The 19,600-nt window shown below is 43.5% G+C and overlaps 1 protein-coding gene across 3 annotated transcripts in view; it reads right to left on the bottom strand.

The window, feature by feature from the left end:
* The window catches only part of ATP11A (ATPase phospholipid transporting 11A), a 122,005-nt gene extending 103,196 nt beyond the window's left edge, over positions 1–18,809 (bottom strand). For all 3 annotated transcript variants that reach the window (XM_065741053.1, XM_065741051.1, XM_065741052.1), the window contains exon 1: positions 18,604–18,809. In XM_065741053.1, coding sequence (XP_065597125.1) covers positions 18,604–18,642 — 39 coding nt within the window. In that variant the 5' untranslated portion in view covers positions 18,643–18,809. The remainder of the gene's footprint in view (positions 1–18,603) is intronic.
* Positions 18,810–19,600: the final 791 nt, after the last annotated feature.

Genomic DNA, 19,600 nt, shown 5'->3' with positions numbered 1-19,600 from the left:
AAATATATCATAATCCATACTACTTCATTGTGAAGTCCCATCCTTGGGAGTTATTTACCCCACACTTGGCGAGCCAGCCAGACCTAGTGATAATAATCCATACTTACCCAACATGTCCTTTATTTGGAATATGCTTAAATGGGCCAGGGGGGAGAACGTTACCCCCCTAGACCAGACAATCCCTGGTCTAATTCCAGGGTTCATGGGGTCACCCTACTACGGGTTGGCATCCATTATTGAGAAATGGGGACCTATGCGGGTTCCAGGGACTGCCTCTCCCTCCCCATCTTATTTGACTGACTACTTCCTAGGATTAGATAAGGACATACTCATTACCAACGAGCGGCAGCTAGCTGCCTCTGCAGTAGCCTGGCCTTTAGTAATGGCCATACTTAAATTAGATGCTGCAAATATTAACATGGAAACTGAAAACCAATTATTAAGAGAGTGTATTGAGAAACTTGAGCAACAGCTGGGTACACTAACAACCAAAAAGCCTGGCCTAAATGTCCCCACAAGACAAATACGGAGTACATCGGTAGCAGACATCCAAAAATCAGAGGAGGCAGACTTAGATATGGTAGAAAAAAAGATCTCTAAGGCAGATCTTGAAACTCCATCTATGATGGACCCATTTGAGATTCGGCCTATTAGAACTCAAAAAACAAAAAAGGTACAGGATAGACCAGCAGGGGTGCCTCCTGACCAATGGCCCCCTGCTGAAACCTGCCTCCATGTGACAGCTCGTCCATATACGGCTAATGAGTTGATGGACCTAGTACAGCGATTCCATCAAAAACCAAGGGAAAGCATACCATCATGGCTCCTAAGGTTATGGGATGCAGGAGCTGAAAGTGTTTTAGTGAATGGGACAGATATGTCAAAATTAGCATCCATAACAATAAACCCAGCCTTGAGGCAAAGGTTATATGCAGCCATCCACTACAATGATGAAAACCATTCTATTATAGATTGGTTGATGGCAGCATGCCGCCTAACATGGCCTAACAAAACCGATGTTCCCCTCAATGCTGGTTTATGGTCCTCTATGGAGGACCTCCAGACATACATCAGAGAACTAGGTATGAGGGAGGCTATGTACGCAGACGCTTTTGAAAGCCCCGATACAGAGAAATTTACAGCGGGCATGCGAGATCTAATACTGCAGCAGGCCCCCTCCCACCTATACGGGATGCTAGTTTCCATATTAAATCCGTTGGTGGCATCAGAGGCCATCATACAGCAGGCAGCCCAGTTAGTGGCAGACTTAGGGGAGACGGAGCGCATAAGAACCAAGTGCAATGTCCGTATAGTGGAAGAAGCTGAGGCCTTCCCCATTAAAACTAAAAAGCCTGCTCCATGGATACCCCAATCAGGCCCCGTATGGGTATCCCGGAAGACTATGTTTAACGACCTCATACGGGCTGGGGTTGCATTTACCAAAATTGATGGGCAACCCAGCCATGTTTTGTTACAACTGTGGAAACAGCTTAAAAATGATCAAAAATTTCAGAGTGCTCCCAGAAAATTGGGAGTACGAATTATACAAGAAACACCAACAACAACCAGTTGTACGCTGACTTCATAATACCGAACAGAAGAAAAAACATCCACAGGTGTTGCGGGCTATAGTGCCTGAGCCACCTGTGGCAAAAGATTTGGATCTGGCAAAGTTTGTGGATTAATGAAAAACACTGGTCCCCATAGGGCCTCCAGCTGTGACCGGAGGCCCTATGTAGAACTGACAATATTCTGGTCTAAGACAAATGTACAGAAGGTGATGGCTCTTAGTGGATACTGGTGCAGAAACATCAATTATATATGGAGACCCAACAAAATTTAAGGGTAATAGAGTGATGATTGGTGGGTTTGGGGGACAGACTATTCCAGTCACCCAAACATGGTTGAAATTGGAGGTTGGGCGTCTCCCGCCCCGGGAGTATAAGGTGTCAATTGCCCCAATTCCAGAATACATCCTGGGCATAGACATTCTATGGGGTCTGGCTCTCCAGACAACTGTGGGAGAGTTCAGACTATGGCAGAGGTACATTAGTATCCGGGCAATACGGACAATATTGAGGGGCCATGCGAAACATGAGCCCATTTGTTTGCCAAAACCACACCGGATTACTAATGTAAGACAGTACAGACTCCTGGGGGGGGGGGGCAAGAAGAAATATCAAAGATGGTGCAGGAATTAGAGAAAGTAGGTATTATAAGGCCTGCACACAGCCCATATAATTCCCCCATATGGCCAGTACGGAAGTCGGATGGAACATGGAGAATGACGGTGGATTATAGGGAACTAAATAAGGTCACGCCGCCCACGCACCCAATATTGCCTCCATAATGGACACTCTTAGTAGGGAAATTAAAACCTACCATTGTGTCCTGGATTTAGCAAATGCATTTTTTAGCATACCTATTGCTAAAGAATCACAAGATCAATTTGCATTTACGTGGGGAGACAGGCAGTGGACCTTTCAGGTCTTGCCACAGGGGTACGTGCACTCACCAACATACTGTCATAATTTGGTGGCATGTGACCTGGCTGATTGGAGAAAACCAAACAATGTGAACCTATACCACTATATTGATGACCTCCTGTTAACATCCGACTCACTGGAAGCAGTAGGGGAGGCATCAGATTCATTAACTGCCCTCCTAAGTGAAAGAGAATGGGCTATCAATCCTCAAAAAGTGCAAGGTCCAGGACTGTCCATAAAATTTCTAGGGGTAGTCTGGTCAGGAAAGACCAAAGTGTTACCTAATGCCATCGTAAATAAGGTTCAGGCATTTCCAGTCCCTACAACACCAAAGCAGCTACAGGAATTCCTAGGTATATTGGTGTTCCTTTTACCTCATTTGGTGCAACTGCTGAGACCTTTATATAGACTTACAAAAAAGGGCCAATTATGGGATTGGGGGAGAACAGAACAGGATGCTTTCCAACAGGCGAAACAAGCGGTTAAACACGCCCAGGCATTGGGTATATTTGATCCTACCCTCCCAGCTGAGCTAGATGTTCACATAACTCAAGATGGCTTTGGCTGGGGCCTGTGGCAACATCAAAGTTCTGTTCAGACCCCCATTGGATTTTGGTCTCAGGTGTGGCATGGAGCAGAGGAAAGGTACAGTATGATTGAAAAACAGTTACTGACTGTCTATTCTGCATTACAAGCGGTAGAGCCAATAACCCAAACAGCCGAAGTTATAGTCAAGACTACATTGCCAATTCAGGGGTGAGTAAGAGATCTGACCCACCTTCCTAAGACAGGGGTGGCCCAGGCACAGACAGTGGCACGATGGGTCGCCTATCTCAGTCAGAGGAATAGTCTGTCTTCCTCACCATTGAAAGAAGAGCTCCAGAAGATTCTTGGTCCAGTAACGTATCGTAGTGATGCACCAAAACAAACTTCGGTTGCTCCACCACGGAAGAGTCCCGTCCAGGAATGAAAATATCCTATCCCTGAAGATGCCTGGTACATGGATGGGTCCAGCAAGGGCAACCCAAGTAAGTGGAGAGCAGTAGCGTACCATCTTGCCACAGGCACAATATGGTTCGAAGAGGGGGATGGTCAAAGCAGCCAGTGGGCAGAGCTGCAGGCGGTGTGGATGGTTATAACCAAAGAACCTGGTGATGGTATCCTGAATATTTGCACAGATAGTTGGGCTGTGTATCGGGGGCTCACTCTTTGGATCGCACAGTGGGCCACCCAGGATTAGACTATCCACTCCTGACTGATCTGGGGCAAAGATATGAGGTTAGACATATGGAATGCAGTTAAACACAGAACTGTACATGTCTACCATGTTTCTGGTCATCAACCCCTACAGTCACCAGGAAGTGATGAAGCCAACACAGTGGCCCGAGTTAGATGGGTTGAGAACTCGCCATCTGAGAATATCGCTCACTGGCTACATCAAAAGCTGCAGCATGCTGGGCAGAAGACCATGTGGGCAGCTGCTAAAGCATGTGGGGACTGCCCGTACAACTGTCGGACATTGCTCAAGCATGCTGAGACTGTGATGCCTGCTCTAAGACCGAGGTCATTGCCTGAAACTACAGCCCATCTTGCTAGAGGACACAATCCTCTACAGAGGTGGCAGGTTGATTATATTGGGCCCCTCCCTCGGTCTGAGGGGGCGAGATATGCCCTAACCTGTGTCGACACCGCGAGTGGGCTAATGCAGGCCTATCCAGTACCAAAAGCCAACCAGGCATATACTATAAAGGCACTCACAAGGCTGATGGCTGCCTACGGGACACCGCAAGTCATCGAGAGCGACCAAGGAAGTCATTTCACAGGTGCAATGATACAACGGTGGGCAGAAGAAAATAATATTGAATGGCAATTCCACCTGCCATATAATCCAACGGGGGCAGGCCTTATTGAACGTTACAGTGGTATTCTCAAGGCTGCCCTGAAGATGGACTCTCAGTCCCTGCAGGGGTAGACAAAGGCTCCACGAGACCCTGCGGGACCTGAATGAAAGACCTAGAGACGGCAGACCCAGTGCCTTGAAAATGTTACAGACAACATGGGCCTCCCCACTTAGGATCCAAATTACGGGCACTGATAATGAGGTAAGACCTCAGATTGGCTGTGAGAACAATCTTCTGCTCCCTGCCCCTGAGGACCTAAAACCAGGTACCAATAAAATAAAATGGCCCTGGAAGGTGCAGGTAGGACCACGATGGTGCAGCCTACTTGCACCTTGGGGGAGACTATTGGAGGTGGGGGGGTCGGTAGCCCCTCCGGTAATTGGTGCATGGCCTACTGAAATAATGGTTAACACTCCAGCCTTTATTGCTAAGGGGACCCCTATCATGTCTCTGTGGCAGATCAGGACACCCCCTTTGGTGCCTGATATAGTCATACATCTACAGACATGGGGTCAAAGGGTTTGGTACAAGCGGCCAGGGCATGCCCCTATACAAGCTGAAGTGTTAACCCAAGACAGGAATACAGCCTGTATCTTACCCTGGAGAGCGGACCTTCCCCTCTTGGTACCTCTAAAACACTTATATTACTCCCCATACGTCTATGAGTCGCCAGAAGGAACCAAACAATGCTGAAGTGTTCCAGAGTTGCTATAAGACCATGTGTGGCATCTGGTGTTGGTCTAACCGGGGACTGATGAAGCATAAGATGGACCTGCACTGTGTGATTGCATGCTTACAGCAGATACCACTGAGCACTGGCCCAAAGAAGAGTTCGACCAGTATGCCAATCATCACTCAGATTACATCAATATGTGTTGCGACGGGCAATTATGTAAGCGTCGTGATGTATTGGATCTCTGTATCAAGGGGGGCTCACCTTATGGTTACTTGATCAATGGTTCATGTCATGAAGGGGTGGAGTGTATGGGAACTGCTGAATCACAGCCTGAAACACTGATTGGTCACCTGAGGTGAGCACCAAGTCAGCCATGGGGGCACAGGTGAAGGTGATATACCTGTGTGATCAGAAGGGGTGGAGCCTGGCTCCACCTCTCCCAAACCCCATTTAAGGGCTGACCACCACCAGGGAAGGATCTCTTCTTGGAGATCCCTCCCACATGGAGTCCCCTGCAAGCCTTGACATCCTGAAGGTGAGCCCTCTTCTCTTTTGTATTATTTGTATACTATCTATATATAACTACTCAAAATATACCATCATCTATACTATTTCTTTGTGAAGTACCATCCTTGGGAGTTATTTACCCCACAGAAGCTGAGGTCAGCCTCTTCTTCTGTGTAACTAGCAATAGAACTAGAGTGATTGGCCTCAGGTTGCACCACAGGACATTCAGGTTGGACATTAGGAAATACTCACAGAAAAGTACTGGAACAGGCTGCCCATGGAGGTGGTGGAGTCATTGTCCCTGAGGTGTTCAGAAAACATTTGATGTTGTACTAAGGGACATAGTTTAATGGGAAATATTGGTGATAGATGGACAGTTGGATTGAATAGTCTTAGAGGTTTTTTCCAACCTTGGTGATTGACTATGATTCGACGAAGAGGGAAGCAACTTGTCTACCACGCTGGTAGAGCTCTTCTAGTGTTCACTACCCTGTTTCCTGCAGCAGCTCAGAAGGGATGCATATGAGAGGACAGATAAGCTAGGATAAAAGCCACATAGAAAGTATATGGACCCAACACACAGGCTCCAAGAAGATAACTGTGAAACAATGGGCAGGAGACCAATACAAAAGGCTTTTCAGAAGAAATAGAAACCATAGATTAGCTGAGGTAGCACTAAGGAGAAACTGAGGCACTGGAATAAGATGTATCTGGGTTCAAAGATCAATAGATTACTTACAGCACAGGAAAAGAGAACATCCTGAATCACCTGGAAAGCAAGCAGAACAGAACAAACAGCACTTCAGCAAGATGCTTGAGGCTCTTAGATATCATCCACACCAGGAACTGTATCCTTTCTGGTAAAGATTCTAGTTAAAGGCTTAGATCCTGAGCCTGGGCATTAAAAACACTAATGTCATTGCTGAAAACAGACTGTACACTCATGTACTTTGCAAGGTGAGATCACAATATCAAGCACTTTGTTTTACTTCCATTAGAAAAGAGCAACAGCTTGTTTAATACAAGCAGATGGAAAGGCTGAACTCAGTATGGAATGAGTACTGGTCCCTGAATTCTTTTTCAAAAAGAGGAAGCAGAATTTACATTCTAGGGTAGTCTGTCATAAAGCTTCCAGATGCTCTTTTTAGATATTATAAGAGGACATTCCACAATTTAAACCAACTAAGCCAAGGGAATCTACTATCACGTCAATGAAAAAACAAACTCCAATTGCTAGCTGGAATGTTGGCCTAATTTCCCAATTTATTTACAAGTTGACCACTAAGAGTTCCAGCCAGCTTCAACCAACCACATAAGTGGAAGACAGAGATGCATTTATAGCTTGTCATCCCTCAGCTACCAGCTCAGAAACCACAGAAGGACACACCACAACACATGACCTCAAGCATATGATACCAAGCATTCGAGATTCTCTTTCAGCCAAAGACTTCCTCTGTTCTACAGAATATTCGTTCACATTTCTCATCTTTGAGATTTTAAAACATTGGTAGAAATCCACTTCATTAACATGCTCTAAGCTATTCTACAAAAACGTAAGGCAGATACACTGAGATCAAGCAGTTTCCACTTTCATACTTCTAAATTGGAAAAAAAAAAAAACATCTTTGCTGCCTTTTAACCAGGTTAAGCCTCAGAACATTTCCAGAAGCTGGTCAGGCTCCTTACATAGCAATTAGTCTTTCAGGAATAGCTTATAGCCCACTATTTTGAACAAGCATTTTAATAATTGGACCAAATGAATCAAAATCTTCATGTGGACACATTGAGTTCACCCTCCTTCCTCTTATTCCCATACTCCTCAAACTGCATATACATATAGTTTCAAAACTTACACACAGCTCTAACAGCACATTAACCCATAGCTGGTGCTCCATGGTGACACAGCTATCTTGTCATGAAAGTTGAGACCAGCAAGCCTAAGTCTCAAGGACACAGGCATTTTCTCACCATTTGTTACTAATTAAAGTCTAGTTGCTTTTTTTCTTCCAGCTGCTGAGGTCATTTTTACATCAGCACCTTCCAAATTAAATACTCTATGGAAAAATTATAGGCACATAGCCTGCTTTGTCTGGAGGAAAAGTTTCCCATCCACAGCTCCCTTCCTTGCTACTATCCACTTTCACAAAGAATAGAGCGTCTTCAGGTAGTAGACAGTAACTGCATTTATACCTGTGTCAAATCTGGGGTTTGTTTTTGTTGGAACCTGGAACAAGAACAGCCAAAAGAAAAACTACAACCAAGTAAGGTCCATCGTCATTAAAGCCTCAGCTCCACCTACAATTTTTACTGAGCTAATGTATGCAAGGAAGTGCTATGAACCTCTATCATGGCAATTATAATGCATGAATCAACAAATACACTACACAGTGTAATTACTGTTCAGAATAACCTACAGACTTCAGAAGTTGTTATCACTACCATGTTACAGAGCCTGTTTTAAACTATGATGTTTTAATGCCACCTTATCAGAGAATTAAACAGTATGGATGCAAAGGAGACAAAAATACATTTTCTTCAAATTAACATTAAGCAAGTTGACAGTTCTGATTTCGCAATCAGAATTATGCAGGCTGGAAAGGATTTCTCCAGGTCATCTAGGCACCATTTATGGAAAGAGTTAAAAAGTATTTTTAGATTAATCTGACATCAAGAAATGTTTATTGTCTCCATCCCCTGCTAAACTATCTGAAAAGTTTTATATTGCTTTTCATGCTAGAGAATCCCAAACAGCTCTTGCCTATACATGTGACTTAAACTATACATCAGCAGTTGCTAGATTACACAAGGTGAGCAGTTTTCAAAGCTAAAAAAGCTGCACTGTACATTAGAGAGCCAATACCAATTCTTTAAAAGAAAACAGAATATTTTATAGTGTGTTTGAAAACATTTAAGAACTGCGATCATAATCTGAGAAATAAAATAGCTTACCTTGCTTGGCCTAGGGAGCACAACTACATAGCAAACAGCACCAGATTTAGCACACTTAGTTGCTGAATGGAATCAACCCTGAAAGCAAAATGCATTGAAAAAGAATGCAGCCCAAGGGATTCATTCTTTCAATAAACACATTTTCTGAGAAATGAGCATCCAAACAAATAATGGAAAGCAGGTAAGTTACAAGAACTGTTTTATTAGCACAGAAAAGAAACAGATTTTTGTTGTTAGAAGGTGTAGACTATCCCCTTTAACTCTCTGGTGTCTGTAAAGAACCTACTCATACACACTACACACACAACCTACTAGGCAAAGTCATCAACAGTCCAACCTACCGTTGGCTGCAGTTGCTCTGCCTCAAAGCACGCTAGACAGGATAACCTCATAGTCCCTCCCAAACAGCATTTCTGTGTTCCTAAACCACTTTGCTGCTCTTGGCCATTGAGAAAAGAATCAAGGACAAAAATATTCAAACTGTAGAGATACTGGCTACATTCTACTAAGAGGGCTTTTAAGAAATATAGCCACTTATGGCGTCTAAAATCATGCATATCTTATTCTGTGATGGGTTTGTTCCTCCCCTCAAATCCTTCCCTGAAGAAGTTTTTAGAGAGTATTATTTCCAGAATAAAAAATAAATGAATTTGAAACTTCCTTAGTGAAAGGGATTGCGTACATCTTGTTTCCACACAAAGTAAACCTTGATTGTTAAGCTTTTGACACTGGCCTTCACATAACCAGAAAGTTTTCTCTACCAGTCTTCCACAGATGCCTCTGAAAGGGTTAAATGTGCCCTGGGCTTTCACAATCCCTATAGAAGATTCCTGTGCTGGCTAGCATCCCTATTTCAATAAAGCATGTTCTAATATAACTCACAGTAGGAAGTGTTAAGCTTACATCTGTTCAATTTTCTCCAAAGCCATTACACCTTGACTGCACTTAGAACTACAGAAAAGACAAGCCACATGGCACACAAGTACTATATGTCAGCACACATCACACAGTTAAGTTGGAGAAGTTGGTTTGGTTTTAAGCAAAACCCCCTGTAAGAGGCAGTACTCCATTAGATACCATTAGTATTGCAAGTAAAAGTGTTCATGATGGCCTTTCTCCTTCCTAGGGAAAAAGTCCTAGGCTGGAATGTCTGGGACAGGTATTCCAAATTTGAGACCTCAGAAGCTGAGAGAGAAAGAAGAATCCAGACCGTCATAATATAAAGCTATCTTTATACCTGCTCATACTTAATATACGTTGCTTCACAAGAGCACCTGAAGGCTTTATTTTATTTCTACATACTATAGCCAAGTAAGCATCAAGGTTTAGAGTCTTCACGTCAGACAAAAACAGGCAGAATCTAGAAGCCAGCATATTCATGCATCACATTAAAGTGGGGAAGTAGTTTAGGGCTCAGGACATAGCTTTCCCCGTGTCAACACCCCCCACACACACACTCATTTTCTTCTCTCTTCCCTCCCAGTACCAATACACAGGCATCTTCTGCCAATTTAGGCCATCTGGTCACCTGACTACTCTAAGTAGTAAACAGCCAGTTAATGCTCTTTAGAAGATTAACACTTCAGCATTTGCAGGTGAAATTAAGATAGCCCTGTCAGTTTCTTCATCTTTGAAGATAAAAAACTCAGCAGCTGTGTTCAAACAAATAAAAGTTTTAAGAACCAACTCGTTATCACAGCCTTGACTCCCCACAAATGCTGAAGACTAGCCACATATTTAACTTGCTATGTGTATGTTGCACAGAGAGCGTGCATGCCTGCCAAGAGCTTGAAGTCAGCAAGAAAGACTGGATTCAGCCAGAACTCTTAAAATGATTCTGGTTTAAGGCAGCATGCCATCCTGTGAATGTATTTTCCAGAAGGTACAATCTACTTTTAAATGACAAGTGTTCTGTAGAAAACAAGACTAAAGCAGCAGCAATTATCAGTAACCTACTTGAAACTGTTAGTGTTAAGATTACAAGAGCAATTTATCAGAGGTATCTTTCCAATAATACCTTTACAGCTTTGCAGTATACTGTCCACGCCCCATGAAAGTCATTTCTATCATTTACCAAATGTCCACTAGTAAGCAAACCTCCTTCAAAATACACCAAGTTCTCCTTTGCATTAATCATTATGCACATCATATCTTCCAACAATTGTAATATTTTCATTGGTTTCACTTACCCAGAAAACACAGTAGTCTAATGTTATTAAATATCACTTTCAATTCAGATCCACCTCAAGAAAGGCCACAATCACTATGAATGGCATAAATTAACACAAAACAGAAGAAATCAGAAGAAATGAATGGCATTAGTGTTCATACTTTAGCATAATGATAACTTGTGAAAGCAACTTTAACAATAATACTTTGAGAAGACACGAAGGGCTGTGTAAAATGCTAAGCATGAAATGCAAGTTCCTAATGCAATTCAGACAAAAAGAAATCCACTTCAGTTCTTCTACCTATCCACTTTACAATACAAATTAGAAGCCTTAGAAACAAAATGCTACTGGATAAATAGCTCAATTCCTCTCTCCCTTCACCCACTTTTCGCTCTGGACAAGCACTTCACACAAACAAAAAAGCCTTTCATATAACTGTTTTGATCACTAACTTTGCAAAACTTCACCAGTGCTCCGACAGATGCTCTTTTCAGAGGATTTCACAACATCCTATCTTAGTAGTGATGTAGAGGAAGAACCTAATTGTCCTTAATCCTCTATTTAAAATAGGTTATATGAAATCCTCTTTTGACTGAAGCAGAGAGATTAGTCAGCACCACTAGGAAAAAGAAACACTATTCCCTCCCCACCCCCCCTCACCTTACCCTCTATCTAGATGAATTTAATGATTAATGAAGGAAACAAATTAACTAGTCTCAGATTTCAAAAAGGAAAATTAATCTACAAGGAATAGCAGAATAATAGAAAAACATTCCTATGAAAACTCTCAATGTTTGTTTCTGAGCTTGCAAGCAACTATCATAAAAACAAACAAGCCAGAACATAATTTCACAGTATACCTGAGTACCCAGACATAACTTGACATAATTCTTGACATTGCCAAAGGAATTGCACCTAATTTCACAGAGCTCATGTGCACACATCCACAAATGCGTGTGCAATTGGAGGAATGAGAGTGGGGTTATAATCAGGGATAGCATAAGAAAAAGACATGTAGAACAGTTAAGCAGTGGGGGAAAAAAAAAAATACACACACTAAATACACTCATTATAGGCCTACTCTGTGAACTAGTTTTCTTCCTGAGATGTAGAATTTAATTATCTCAAGGCTTTCAATGACCCTTAAAACTTCTCTCAGCTAAAGAGCTGGGCAATACTCTCATCCTTGTTGCAAAAACAGATGAAGGAAGAGCAGAGAAATTAACATCCAGATTCACAGGAGATATCCAAGTGCTTTAATAGAACATAGAAGTTTGGAACTTCACAGCTCATGGACTGGCTTATCCCATCCATCTCCTAGAATAATTTGTGCTAGGCTGCCAGTTTCTCCCTAGAAAGCATGCAGTTTTATTACAGTATCACAAATAAATGTTTTACAAAACTTGAAGTCAATATTAAATGAAACAAAAGCTAAGAAAACAACTTGCATGATGACTCAGGGCACATTCATGCCACAAGCATCTGAGTCTTTACCAAGAGGGGAGAAAAACATAGACCTGGTATCCGTGATATAAAGGATTCTTGGTTTGCCTTGTCGACCTGCAGTTGTTGCCATGGCAATTATAGCAGAGAAGATAATAGCATTCCAGTGTCATTCTGCCTGAGTTCAGGATGAACTTCAACTGAAATGTCCCTTGACAATTACACAAATAGAAATACAATATCATAGTGCATAATGGTAAACCAGTAGAATAAGAAGCACTATTCTCGAAAAACATAATTTAAGTAGAAGGTTTAAAATGAGTAGAGGCTGGCTATTTTGTTTAAGAAAAAAACAATCAAGAACAGTAAAGTCAAATCCAGTTACGTAACAGGTGCTAAAACATCTGCTCTGTCTTTTCTGTGGCAGAGCTTTCTCTCATTTTCCTTTCCCTGCCAGTATGCACATGACATGGAGGTGGCATCTCACTGTCAAACACACTGCAGCTCTTCCAAAACAACTGTTTCCTCATAGCATTTAAGTCTTGTTAAATTGACAGCACAAGCAGCAGCCTGGTACGAGATCTGTGGGATGTTTTACTTGTCAGCCCAGTTATTGCTTTTTAAGTGTTTCAGGTTTGCAAAGGCAGACTCATTAGAAAATCCCATTTCACCTTGCCACTTTTCTTGTTTCAATTACTGCAGTATGACAGAAACAAAGAATGAATGAGAAACAGTGGACAGGAATTTCAAGATATAAGCATGCTATGCTGTATCACACCCTCTTCCATTCCCAGTAAGGATTTCAAAGAGGCTTCCTACTTTCAGTAAAGGATTCTGTGGCATCCTACAGGAGGCATAAGAGCAAAGCTATACTGCAATCAAAAAGTTGACAAAAGCAACTATGCAGTTCTCAGCTCAGAAGAAAAACTGCAAGTATGTTTGATGTTAAAAAAAAAAAGGCAAGGCTAGGAGTACTTGATCTACTTTAAGGAACTTACATACACTCTGAAAGTAGAGAATGCATTTGGGAGGGTTTAAATTGCAGAAGTATTCACTGCATATAGGCGAGCAGTGTCTTGTAGTCAATAGCAACCAGCTTTGTAATACATTCTCTAACATCTTGCAACTGAACTGCTTTACATACATAGTGTCTTACTTTCATTCATCTCAAAAGATACAGAAATCACGTCTTTCTCATAGAAATTGGCTAATTAGACCCCACAATTCTCCTTGTTTACTGTCCCTCTGGTGGTGGTTGTTTTTTTTTAAGTTTTGATTTCTCAGAGGGAGTGAAGGGAGCGCTGGGGCTTGCGGAGCTTCAGATTACAGCGAAACATCTGAAAAAATACATCACAAAGCTACAAAGAGTATGCAAGAGAAGTCACTACTAGTGTGCAGAAGCTAGTTAGATTTGCAGATGCCCACAAGCTGCACTTAGTGTTCACTAGAATCAACTTCTGAAGAAAAGCAAAGCTTTCGATCTTTGCCTCTTTAAAGGCGAAGGGGCCAAAAAGCATGAAGTCAGCACACCATCCAGACTCATTCCCCAGGGGAAAAACAAAAAAAAACCCTGAACAAATGAATAAACCCACACAGTTAGGAGAACAACAAAGCAAGGATGCTTGGTGGAGACAGGAATTCACAAGTTATCCACGCTGCTTAAGAGCATTCTGTGTTGCACCTTCTGCACCCACACACAGCAGAGCAGAGAGGTGAGAAGATTAGTATCAGGAAGAATTGTAACATACTGACATCCAGGAGAGAGAGGAAAAAAATACATTCCATGCCAAGGATAGACACAAACGCTTAAGAAATGCAAGGTACTAATTACTAGCCTGTAAATACTTGCCTAACCCCTAATGAGAATGTTTTCTGTACAGTTCAGACTGCTTGCAGTCAGGATATAAACGCATTTATATGACATTTAAAATAGACAGCTTAAAATCCTGTCAAATTCTATCACTGGAAGAAAAAAAAGTAAACCTTTTGACTTGCAATAAGCAACAGCTAGGGGGAAAAAAAACAAGCACGCATTTCAAGAGGCACCCTAAGTAAAAAACACATAGCCAATGCTTTGTTGACACCAGTCTGTAAAGTCTCAAGGAAAGCTGAGGGGAGGCAAGAACTGGAACACAGGGCTGCTTTTAAGCTTATAACACTGCACATCATCTCAACTGCTTGATAAATGGACTGTCCTTTTAGACAAATAATCCTAGAACACCAAAGCTTACAACTCTCAAGCTTTCAGGTTGAAAGTTATATTCACCTTCTATCACCATTACACAAAAAAAATTGCAAAGCTCTGTATTCATTTATATTAAGGCTACAGATAAAATGCTTTGTAAATCTAATTAGAAAACAGCTTAGCTTTGTATTTATATTGAAAATAGAAACAATTGTCTGAAGTATTAACCAAAATTCATAGGCTGACAAAATTTAGCAGGGAACACGCTAGAAAAAAGAAAATCTTAACGTAACTTCCTGGACAGATTAGTCAGTCACCTCAAACTACAATTAAAGTCAACCCACTTTGTCTTTAGGAGTGAAAAATAAAGCATCCTTCTGTAAATTCATTTATTCATCCTCCCAAAAGAAGATTTTTCAGAAACACCCACAGAGTTAATAGACCAGAAGGTTCCCAGAGGCCAGAGCTGTTGTAAATCATTGCTTTTTGGAAGTGAATCTTTATATGCTGCTATGATCCTTTAGAGATGCTTACACAAGCAACAGATACTTAACATCCAAATCTGTACTCCTAGAGTAAAAGGAAAACAAGAGGAGAAGCAACACAGTGGCAGGATTTCTAAGTATACTACATAATAGAGGCAAAAGTGCTCAGCAATGCAGCCTTGGCCAATAATACTTATTGTACAATTCAAAGCAATTGACCTGGCCAGGAGTATTTACTGATAAGGGGTCAGCTGTTATACAGATGCACAACAGTCACCTTCTGCTGCAAGATGGTGAGTGACCATCTAGTGTCCAAAGAAATGTATGCTAAGAGTGATGCTTTCCAGGTTGCCCAGACATGAGTCAACAATATTCATGCATATGCAAATCCACTGTCAGCCATAAACAGCTATTGTGAAGGCACAAGGCACTCACACACATTTCATTAAGCAAATGAAAAACTGTGTATTTTATGAGAATGATGGCATCAAGTCTTGTTTTGAAAGTATTAGCTCTCTCTCAACTTCTCTCTTCTGAAGAGTTTCAGAAATCCTGAGATCAGCAAAGCCCTTCACCCCCACAGCACAAGTTAGCAGACAAATTTAACATAACACCAGTTACATGGACAAAAATACCTAAGAAGTATTCTGAGAAGTCTAGTCTGAAGCTGAAGGCCATATATCACCCATGGACACAGTGTTAATTATGTTGATATTCTTATTTCCTCCCCCTACCCTAAATAAGGTGCATTTTTAATAAGTTCTGCTCATCACTGACTCTGAGGCACTCACAGGGCAGGGTGCATTCTGCCTTCTCAGATGGGGAGGCTGCTCACTGTGGGGTAGGACATGTCTTCTAGGGAAGACACACAAACAACCCAAAGGTTAATATTATAACAAAGAATATATGACCTCCAATATTTTACCCTCCACCTCTACTCCCAAAGGGGATTTTCATGCAGTCTTCACAGTGTCATTATTTCCCTTCTTTGGGAAAGTAAATCAAACAATTGCCATAGTCTATCTTAATTACAGAAAGCTTTATTCAGATCCTGTTGCTCCATGTGGTGGAAAGCAGTATATAAACCTGTTTCTACTTCATTACTCAAAGATGCCTCTGGTACAGTGAACACAATTTGAAGCAACAAAATATATAGACTATTCTCAAACCCAAACAGGAAGTTGCACTGTTTATTTCAGACTGGAGGATCAAGAAGCATTTAGAAAACTACTCTGAACATTAGATCAGCTGCACTGCAGTGAAACAGACACCCTCTGCACAGCAAGTTATTCTTCCCCAACAGCCCTATAAATTTTGTATGGCTGCAGCCACAGAATGCAGAAAGGACTAGAGCAAAAGCAAATGAATTTGCAGGATGGATATAAAGAGGCAGAAGACCGCAATGTCCACTCTGAAATTGAGTAAGACTATGTTATCACTGCCTCTATCCTTCTAGAAGTCTATTCCATCCCTTGGTAAAGAGATGCAAGATACAGTATGACCAGCATGCTGAACATGGGTCTGACTCAACCCATGTCACTAAAGGGTTCCAATGTCTGGAAGATACAAACAAATGAAAGACACTCACTGCAGATGAACAGCATACATATTAGAAAATGCTAATCAGGAGACTGATGTCAGCTTGACCTGACAGTGCCCAGCCACCACTATGCTTCCATACAGCCTTTGGGATATTCTGCACTGCTTAAGGACAGTGACTGCAAGAAAAAAAAAAAATTGAAATGGGGGGGAGGGAGGCAGGGAAACCTTCCAGCACTTACGGCCCTACAAAATGTATCAGGGAGAAAGGAAAACAGTTGCACAGGACTCAGAGCCTACTGCATTAGAAGCTTCTATCAGTACAGTGCAATTACCCCAACAACATCTCCAGCTTCCTTCAAGACTGCTCTGCTTCAGGGAAGATCCACCTAACCAAGTTCCAGGCACAGCCTGGAGAATGACAGTTCTTAGTTCAAGGCCACCAATTGCTGAATAGTATCTGTATAGATGTGAAGTAATCCTTGGTGTGAGCTTATTTTGATACATCTTGGCCTTGCATCTCTTCCTTTGCTGCAGAAGTGCCACGGCTTACTCTCCCTCATTAAGAAGTAGCTGGAAAAAGGCAAACTCATCCACACTTCTAAATCATAACTGTTTTGTACACAGCTCAGAGGAACAACTGCTGAGCAACACTGTTGACACATACATCTGCTCCCCAGTTACAGCAGCTAGTTTCAGCACACCATTCAAACTATTAACTTTTTTGTACAGATACAGCAGTGAAAATAATAGTGTTTTTTCCTCTTCTCCATGGTTCAACAATACAACCATCAGTCAGATTTAATGGCCTTACTGAAATAATCAACCCAAGTTAACTGACAACGACTTTTCCTCAAGTGTTCTTCCCTTGGAAAAAATTTTGTTTAAAAAATTAGACAAACATATCAAGAAGTTGACTAGATGACTGAGAAAAAGTACTGCAAAAAGAAACAACAGGTGACAATATAGTAGGCAGCCTGGAAGAGCCAGGCAGTTATCCAGACAGCCTAAACAGCATACACATAAAGCAGAGTGATCTAGGAAATATTTCCTCGCAAGGGATAAGTGGTTCATTGGGTTCTCAGACTGCTGTATTACTCTCATCAGCAGGGCAGGAGCACGATGATGGTCTGCAGCTCAGAAATTCAAGTGTCTTACTGTTTGCAACATGCTGTTCACTTACACACGTCTTCACCTTTTAAAATAGAAATTACAGCTAATATCAGTTTAATTCAATCAGATTTATTCAATCAGATTCAGTGCTTAGTTTGAAAGAGAGGTTAGTGCAGAAGTTATGCAAAAGGTGCCTAGAGATCACAGTTTGCTCTACACACAGTGAATGCAGTATGATTTTTGGAGTATTTGCAAAGGCTCTAGCTACAAGAACACAAAAAAAAAAATCTTCAGCTAAACCCCACAGGAAGATCAGCAGTGCAACATCAGTGCTCTCAGACTGATCTTGTTCCTAAGCAGAGCACAGCACAGCTCACCTGAGTGCTGCACATCCACAGAGACTTCTCTCATGCCTCATCATTTCTACACTACTTCCTCAGCTTTACTTTTTAAGGACTCATCGCTGCTGCGTTCAGTACTCACCCATTCCCTCATCATCCTACAGAACAACGCAAGCAGTATTATTTTTCACCGGATTTCTTTCTTTTTTTTCCCCCATCTGTATGCAGCTCGGCAGGCATGAGGTGAGCAGAACCAAAAAAACCCAAAGCTAAGAGTGTTCTGACCAAACACAGCTACGGTCAGAACGTGAAAGTTCCCCGACTTACAACACTTCCTGCACGGGAGGAAGAGCCGTGCGTACATGGAAATCCCCGCCGCCTCTTCGCAACAATTGTTTCTAAGTTTCTCCCCGCGCCCATAAAGCGGCAGCCCGCATCCTCTTGCGTGCTGGCCGCTCCCAGCCCCCGGCTCACAGAGCTCTGCGCTTTACACACCTCGTTCCACACCTGGACCCGCTCTTAACTGGTTTGCTTTCAGGCGCTGGGAGCGGGAAAGAACAGCGAGTAGGGTGAACTCCCCGACCCCGAAGCAAGTTTGGAGGACTCGAATCCGACCGAGCGCATCTACTCAGAGGATTACCCCGAGCACTGCCTATTGAAGCCGTCCAGCTCCGCAAACCGCAGCCGGACTGAGCCACGGGGACAGAGCGAAACGAGCAGCACAGCCGCGACCCCGCTCGCACCGATGGCAGCGGGCCGCCCCGAGCTCGGAAGGAGCGCCCCAGGGGGTGGAGGGGCGGTACTCACGTATCGGCTCACGAGGGTCCGGAGCAGGCTGCAATCCATGGCTGCCCGGCGCTCAGGACCGCGCGGGCGGCTGCTCTCTGCTGCCGCCGGGCCGCCCGGCTCTCCTCGCGTGCCACATGCAGGGAGCCGCGCCCGTTCCCCCCGCTCGTCGCCGTTCCGGCTAAGCCGCGCGCTGACAGCCGCCGCTGCAGCGCGGCGCCCCGCGGCCCCTCATGCCCCACGGCGCGGCTGCCGCGATGCTTTCGACGCCGAGCAAGAGACGCAGAGGAACGAAAGGCACCGACACGCAGCCCGCCCGCCTGGCCGCGCTCCCGCCCCTCGCTGCGCCCGCCCCAGGGCTTTATCCGGCGGGCGGGTCCCGCGTCGCTCTCCTCGCCGCCACCGCCCGGCCCGGCTCGCCCCGCGCCCGCTTTGATCTCGGCCGGGCTGCCCCAACCGCGCACGTCACGCGGGGCGGGCGGGCATGCGCGCGGTGACACCGCCCCTCCCTCCTCCCCTCAGCGCTCGAAGCGGCCGTACCGCCCGTGGTTCCGAGGAGCGCCCGCCCGCCCGCCCGCCGTGGGACGAGCTGCAGCCGTGCTCGCCGGCAGCTGAGAGAGGGCGGTTTGGGGGGTTAGAGCCGGTAGAAAGACATCTCGGCTCCTAAAGGACGTTGTAGTCCCGACAAACCGAGCAGGAGTGAGGGGCGTGCTGAAGTTTGCCTCCACTGTTGTGTTTTCATGTCCACCGTTGTTTTAGGCATGCCTGGGGACTCGCTCAGCTTTGCTGAAGTCCAAGTGTAGTCTCAAACAAATTCAGTATTTCTTTCTGCGATTCAGAATGACAAATCAGGCTTTAAGCTAAATGCGTCCTCTAAAATTAATGGGAACTTCGTGCTGTCATAAAATTCAAGATGTGGCTGAAAAGTCAACTTTAAATAAAGCAAACAAATCCCTTTATACGCTCAGACTGAAAATCCACTCCTTTGGGCAGCAGTCACACCGGCTGCTCTGTGTCA

This window comes from Cyrtonyx montezumae, unplaced genomic scaffold (assembly GCF_038088225.1).
Source record: "Cyrtonyx montezumae isolate F1298 unplaced genomic scaffold, pur_monq_1.0 scaffold_3, whole genome shotgun sequence".
Taxonomy (NCBI): domain Eukaryota; kingdom Metazoa; phylum Chordata; class Aves; order Galliformes; family Odontophoridae; genus Cyrtonyx; species Cyrtonyx montezumae.
This window is presented reverse-complemented; position numbering and strand designations above follow the sequence as displayed.